General features: G+C 44.4%; 1 protein-coding gene across 1 annotated transcript in view; it reads right to left on the bottom strand.

The window, feature by feature from the left end:
- The window catches only part of ABCC5 (ATP-binding cassette, sub-family C (CFTR/MRP), member 5), a 103,199-nt gene extending 96,501 nt beyond the window's left edge, over nucleotides 1-6,698 (bottom strand). Inside the window, exons 1-2 of the mRNA XM_011986165.1 lie at nucleotides 6,617-6,698; nucleotides 3,495-3,678 (exon numbers count right to left, since the gene is read on the bottom strand). Of these exons, the coding sequence (XP_011841555.1) occupies nucleotides 3,495-3,678; nucleotides 6,617-6,654 (222 nt within the window). The 5' untranslated portion in view covers nucleotides 6,655-6,698. The remainder of the gene's footprint in view (nucleotides 1-3,494; nucleotides 3,679-6,616) is intronic.
- Between the last annotated feature and the right edge of the window lie 1,082 nt (nucleotides 6,699-7,780).

The following is a 7,780-nucleotide window of genomic DNA, read 5'->3' as shown; positions in this document are numbered from 1 at the left end:
TGAGACAGAGTCTCACTCTGTTGCCCAGGCTGGAATGCAATGGTGAGACCTCAGCTCACTGCAACCTCCGCCTCCTGGGTTCAAAAGATTCTCTTGCCTCAGCCTCCCAAGTAGATGAGGTTTCACTGTGTTGCCCAGGCTGGTCTCAAACTCCTGAGCTCAGGCAATCCACCAGCCTCGGCCTTCCAAAGTGCTAGGATTATGGGCGTGAGCCAATGTGCCCAGCCCAAACTCATTCTTAATATCTCCCTAATCTCCTTTTCTTCCCTTATGTCCATGAATAGGTTTAAACCCTTACCATCAATCCCAGACACCCCAATGCCTCCCTATCTTCTAGAAACGCCTTTCCTCCATCCTCACTTTTATGCTTTACAACAGAAGCCTGGCCTCTCTGACATGGATGGGCAGAGCCGCTTCCTGACTGCTCCCTATATTTGATCTCTTTCTCCTGTACAGGTTTTTTCTGCATTGCTTCAAGACTAATCTAAGATAAAAATCTACTCTCAAACATCAGTAGCCATTAGGGAACTACAAATTAAAATCACAATCAGATACCAGGCACATCTATAATAATGGCTTAAATAAACATTATGATAACATTGAGTACTGGCAACAATGTGGAAAAACTGGATCATTGCTGGTGGGAATGTAAAATGGCACAGATACTCTGGGAAAGAGTACTGCAGTTTCTTACAAAACGAAATATGCACTTACCATATGACCCAGCAATCGCAGTCCTGGGCATTAATCCAGAGAAATAAAAGCTTATGTTCACACAAAATCCCATAACTGAAGGTTCAGAGTACCTTTATTTATAATTGCCATTAACTGGAAATGACCCGTATGTCTTTCAACAGATGAATGGTTAAAGAAGCTATGGTACATCTATAACATGGAATGCTACTTAGCAATACAAAGGAAAGAACTATTGATGCACACAACAAAATTAGGTGGCTCTCAAGGGAATTCAGCTGAGTGAAAAAAGCAATCTCGAAAGATTATATACTATATGATTCAATGTATATAGCATTCTTAAAATGACAAAATTACAGAGATGGAGAAAAGATTAGCAGTTGCCAGAGACTGAGGTTGAGGGGACATGGCTGTGGCTATAAAAGGGTAACGAGAGATCCTTGTGATGGAATCTTTGCATCCTGACTGTGGAAGCGGTCATACAAATTTACACCTTTAAATAAATGCATAGAACACACACACACAAACACAAAAAAGGGTGCATATAAAACTGGTGAAATCCTAAAGTCAATGGATTGTATCAAGGTCAATCATTGATATCCAATGTCAATCAATGTCATTGATATCAATGTCAATCATTGATATCCTGTTGTGATATTTATTGGACTATAGTTATACAAGATGTTACCACTGGGGGAAACTGAATGAAGGATATACAGGATCTCTATATTATTTTTTATAATTACATATAAATCTACAGTTAGCTCAAAATAAGAAGGTTTTTTTTTTTTAATCTCATTAACTTCCAATAGTTCCCCAATGCCCACAGTGAAATATTTCTTAGCATGGCATGCAGAATTTCCCCCAACCTATAATCCCTTTATACATCCTACACCCTAAACAACTAGTTCTAAGAGCTAACATTTATTGGGCACTGGCCATGTGCCAGGTACCATTTTAAATATTTTATATGTATTATCTCACTTACTCCTCAGTGATCCCATGAGTCAGGTACTACTGTCAACACCTTTTGTATACAAATGACGTAAGTAGCTTATCCAAAGTCCCAACATGCCATATGCTCTTTCCATACCTTTGGGTCTATACTTGTACTGCCTAAAAAGCCTCCCCACCTAATTGCCCTTTAAGGCCCTGCCCCAATGTTACCTTCTGACATTTTCTAGACTTAACTGTTACACTAACTGTGTCTAGCACTCAGAGGGTATTCGATAGATGTTTAATCAACATAAGGTCTAGACAAAAGGACATGAGGAAGTTATAAAACTGGCACCACGAGAAGTATTTGACACTGATTACATTGAGCCTGTTTCTTTGAAGTTAAACCTGAACGGAAAAGCATTTGATAATACACAGTAGGGTACAGAGAAGACTCATTAGCAAGAAAATGTTAATTAATAAAGCAATGGCTTTAACACAACCAAAGAGGGAAACAAAGTATCAGGCTAAAGAAAGGCCAGTGCCAGCTGCAAAGTCTGTACCTTTCTCAAATTTTCGCATAACAAATACACCAACATAAACCTCAACTTCCTAAACCTAGTCCATTCTGCTTTATTAGGTACTTTTGTAAGAAAAGATATATTTTTTTTCCTCAGGAAAAAGAATATTTTCTCCAGGTGAAAATGCATCTTCATTATTTCCCTTGGAGGAAACTAATTATCTAAAGACTGCTTAACTTATGAATTCGCTTGAAAATCATACTGATTATCCCACAACTATCTAGAATTGTTCTGAAATCTGAGTCTCTCCAAAGGATTCACATTTTATTTTATTTTTCTTTTTTTTTGGAGACAGAGTCTCACCTGTTGCCCAGGCTGGAGGGCAGTGGCGTGATTTCAGCTCACTGCAACCTCCACCTCCTGGGTTCAAGTGATTCTCCTGCCTCAGCCTCCTGAGTAGCTGGGAGTACAGGTGCCTGCCACCACACCTAGCTAATTTTTGTATTTTTAGCAGAGACAGGGTTTCACCATGTTGGCCAGGCTGGTCTCGAACTTCTGACCCCAAGTGATCCACCCACCTCAACCTCCCAAAGTGCTGGGATTACAAGCGTGAGCCACCGCACCTGGCCAGATTCACATTTTAAACACGGATGACAGAAAGTAGAAGAAAACACCAAGTTTGTTTAGGTACATGAATGAAGCTTAATTGGCTTTATATTCTCTGTCGTCGCCCCCACGACCCCCTCCTCCTCAATAAGTTGTCTTCTCTTAAGCACAGCCTTTTCAGAAGGCACCAACATAGAGTAAAAGCGAAAAAGAGAATGCTCAGCACAGGTCAGGTGGGAGGCTGAAAGTCAGCCTCTCTTCCACGTATTGAGTGCTTACTATGGACCAGAGACTCATAAATAACCATAAATTCTTAACAGTAACCTAAAGTCAATAAAGAAAAATACTTTTTTTTTTTTTTTGGAGACTGAGTCTCACTCTATCACCCAGACTGGAGTGCAGTGACATGATCTCAGCTCACTGCAACCTCTGCCTCCCGGGTTCAAGCGATTCTTGTGCCTTAGCCTCCCAAGTATCTGGGATTACAGGCGCCTGCCACCATGCCTGGTATTTTTGTACTTTTGATAGAGACAGGGTTTTACCACGTTGGCCAGGCTGGTCTCGAACTCCTGACCTCAGGTGATCCACCCACCTCGGCCTCCCAAACTGCTGGGTTTATAGGCATGAGCCACCATGCCCGGCCAAAAAATAAGTTTCTAAATTACGCATTATATGAAAAAAAGAAGACGTGTTTTAGTACAATAAGCAGATAAGAGACTCTTAGGAAAGGAAACTGACCGGTCGAGTTCTCCTGAACTTAGAATCTTCGCGGTCTCTGTGCGGCCCAGAAGTGCTGGTTCTCTCCCTCACACTTCTGTACCCAGGACTGGGGATGATATACTCTTTTCCTATGTCAATATCCTTCATCTTCTCTGAGTGGAGGTTCCAGGGCTCATAGACTCTTAGTTTCACATCAGAATTCCTGAAATTAAAAATTCATCAAGAAATAGATTATTTCCTAAACAGTACTTAACCATATGTTCAAGTGCCTTAAAATACGGGGAAAAAAAAAAAAAAAAAAAAAAAGGCAAAAGTACTAAAACTTTCTACTGTTATAGCTACAAAAATTAATTTTCAAAAAATGTTCAAAGATTTTCGTTTCATTTTTTTTTAAAGAAAAAGATTCAGTATAAGAGAATCAAGAAAAATTACCTTCTCCCACTTCTAAGGGAAAAAAATTTAGAAAAAGTAAACACACTAGTAAAGAGACACCCACTCTCTTCAACTAAGCTCAAATCCAGTGTATACAGCATATAGATAGGTTCGTTTTTTTTTTTTTAAAGACTTCATAGAAACAATTTCAGTTTGTCCCAAGTATTAAAAACTCCACAATTTTAAAGTGGATATCATTTCTCCCACTAAATTTTACTAAATAAAAACTTACCGAACACTTATTCTACCAATGATATATTCCATCTCTGCCTTTTTATAATTAACTAATGGGTTAGCTGGTGTTATTTTAAAGCTCCATGAAGTTACACAGTTAAAACAATATTATAACTTAACTTCAAACACAAATTCCCTGGGTACTGAAAATGTTCTAAAACTAGATAGTGCTAATGGTTGCACAATGCAGTGAATACACTGAAAAAAAACCACTGAATTGTATACTTTAGAAGAGTGAATTTCATGGCATATAAATCCTACAGCAATAAAGCTGTTATTAAAAAACAATAACAAAAACAAATTCCCCACCCTGTATTACTAAGTCTTACCTAGTTTTTACCTGAAACTCTGTTCTAAACCACTGCTTGCCTGGCTAAGTCTAATCAATATCCTGTGTCAACTCAGGTCGCTTAAAAACAAAAAACACATACATACTTCTCTAAAATGTTTCCCCCTCTAAGAAGGGTCACAGCCCTCCAGAGACAAGCTGAGAAAACACCTTTCAGACTAGCCTCCAATGGAAATTAAAGACGTGTAGCCATGTTGCTTTCTGGATTCCATAAATCCCTAGCTATCGCTGTGACTTAAAAGTACTACTTCTGCAGCACAAAATTCTAACCATTATAATGCATTTTTTAGGGTGTCAGATAAAAAGAGAACACTTAGTAATCCTCTAAATAAAAAAGACTAAATCTCCTCCGCAAAGACAGGTTTCCAGTCCAAAGAAAGCTTGACTTCTTACCTTTCAGAATTCTGGTTCAAGTACCCTAAGTTGTTATAGCTGTTACTTATCTTTAAAAAAAAAAAGTCACCTTGTCCAATGACAAACTACACCATAAAGAACAGCGGCTCACCAAGCCAGAGCGCAGCAATCACGTCATTGAGACCTCATTAAGGCTAAACTATAAACAGACCTGGCATCTGCCAGTGTCCCCAGCGTTGAGCTGTAGCTGTAGATCAGAGTAACCTTCCTGTTATGAGAATCACGGAAGTCTAACCTTCCCCTTCAAGGGTTCCCTAGCTTAGCTGATTATCTGGAAAAGGAAAAGATTAGTGCTACCTTTTTTAAAGGTGAGGGTTGGGGCGGTGAGCGGTTTGAAAGAGAGGTGGTCACTGGAACTCATCCACTATACGAAATGCCATGTCAAGAAGAACACGAACATCATCTCAATTATCTAAGCACCCATGATAACCAAAGATTCTTTCAACCACGTTTATTTCAAAGGATAAGGCAGAATCAGTGGAGCACAGGAGCAGGGAGAGGCAGGGACAAAACGACTTCCCTGTTATGGCACAAATAATGACTGTTTTGTGCCCAGAGTGACTGCTGTGGTAGACACTGCTAAACTATCCTAAGGGACTAAGTTATTCTATGTATGAAGGGTGTGGGGAACAGTGTTCCATTATCTCTAACACACTCATCTCTACTTTCCTGGAAAAAGAGGCACAATCAAGGGAGCAGGCAGGCCCAAAGTAGGCACAAAGTTACTGTCTATGGCCTTGAACATAAGGACACCATCGTCTGTGTATCTGGAACATAAAAGAGGGCACCCCACGTGGAGGCCGGCGAAGAGCTGGGAATCCTGACAGGTTTGGAAAGAAACAAAGCCCCAGTCTGAAGCAAGCAAGCAAGGATGGATCCCCAGGTCAGCCTTTTTATTGATACTATTTATATTTCCCTATCTTCTCGTGTTCTCCTTTGAAGTTGTTGGAAAATCTTTTTTTAAATGGTCGCTTGCCTCAGCTATCAAGAGAGGAAGAAAGAGAAGGGATTTTTGTTTGTAGAAAACAAACTTGTTGTCCAGACCTGTACAAGGGTAGAAGCAGAATAATCAAAGTGGGAGAACCCCAAAGAAGTCCCAACAGGGTTGAGGCCACTTAGCTGCCCTTTTTTTTTTTTTTACCAAGATTCTCTTTCCACTGATTAAAGTGTAGACAGTCTCCCTACACAATGATACTGATTCAACTGCATGGCAGCAGGAGAGTTGCACGGGACTACACGGACTGTTGCCTAGCCAGACTGGTGTGTGCAAGTTGCAGTCATCCCAACACTCTTGAGTAGGTTTCCATTACCTCCAGGCCCTCAAGCTACACAAGGAAGACACCACGCTAAAGGGATACGTATTTACCACACCCACTGTAATCCACTTGTTGCGTCTCCAAGCAGCCTCACCTTTCATGCACGCTGCAGACCCCAGTAAAACCTAGCCATCTCCTCCTCCAAGACCTCCTGAAACTTTCCCGGTCGTTCCTGTGCCCACCTGCCTCCAGCCTCTCCGTCTGTGCAGAAACCAAATGACCCCTGTGTGATAAACACAAAGCCACCCGCAGCTCTGCGTGGCAGAAGCGAAAAGAGCACTGGATGACCGTGGAGAGATCTGGGCTGCGTTCCCGGCTCAGCCACGGGTTTGCTGCGCGTGCTTATGTCACGTACCTCCATTTACCCGCTTGCAAAAACGAAGGGGATGACTTACTTCGAAGGTCGCTGGCGGCTCCGCTGCGGGTTGAGCATGGTGCCCTGAGCCGCCCGCTGCACAGCCTCCCGGGTGGGCGCTTCTCTCAGACGGGCTTCGCCTGGGATGCCCGGGCCCTAGGGCGTTCCCACAGCCCGCTCCGGCGTGGCCAGGCGAGCGCGACCCACACCCACGGCCCACGGGCGCAGCGCCCCCTGGCGGCTGCGGCCAGAGACGTAGCCCGCGTCCCTGCCCGCTCATTCCAACCCTACCTGCCTGTCTTCCAGCACACGACCCCGTCACCAGACCCCGGGCTCACAGGCCTAGGAGGCGGCGGCAGGAGACCAAGGGGAGGCCATACCCCGTTCCCCAAGTCTGCAGTATCCCCCGAACTGCTCGTAGCCCTGGCCACATCCCGCCACGCCCCAAGGAAATGCAAAGCGGTGATCCCCGTGACAACCGAGCTGGAGGGCCGGGGTGCGGCAGCAGCCATCACCTACCTGCGCCCCTCCTCCAGGACAGCCGCGCCGGCCGCTCAACCACACTCCCGAGCATGAGCCCCGCAGCAAAACAAGCCTTTATAGCGGCATCGGCCGCCACACCGCGCAAGCGCGCTGCACAAAGCATTCCCAAGGCTGAAGGGAACTGTAGTCCGCCTTCCGAGAGCCCGGGGCTGCGGATGCGGCTAAGAACTACATTTCCCAGAAGCGCCGGTGACATCCCGGGGGCGGTGCGGGCTGCCCCTCTTCCCACCGAGCTCCCGGCTCCGTTCCATCCTTGCCCGTGCCTCTGCGAGCCTGTCTGGAATCTTCTCCGGGGTCATGTTCCCGGGGGCAGTCAGCCGGGAGGCTTAACCGTAGCCCTGTGTTCGCACACAGTGCTCTTCGTAGGCAGGGCAGTCCCGACCCTGCGTGGCCGTGCAGCTGCCAGAAAAGATCGTGAAGGTCATCGTAGCCCGCGTCTAACCCGTTGAGAGTCGTCAGGCCGGCCAGCCCCAGTTCTTGTCTGTTGTGGCAGATATGATTGCTTGCTCATGATTCGACCCTGCATTCTGCGCAGATACCGCCTTTCTCACTTTAACACCAACTGCCCATCAATGTCGCGCTGCCTGGTCTCTAGATAATAAAAATGCCAGGATCACAGTCTTAGAAGTGGCAAGAGACTTAGAAATGGTATGCTAACTCA

Source organism: Mandrillus leucophaeus, unplaced genomic scaffold (assembly GCF_000951045.1).
Source record: "Mandrillus leucophaeus isolate KB7577 unplaced genomic scaffold, Mleu.le_1.0 Scaffold295, whole genome shotgun sequence".
Classification (NCBI taxonomy): Eukaryota; Metazoa; Chordata; class Mammalia; order Primates; family Cercopithecidae; genus Mandrillus; species Mandrillus leucophaeus.
This window is presented reverse-complemented; position numbering and strand designations above follow the sequence as displayed.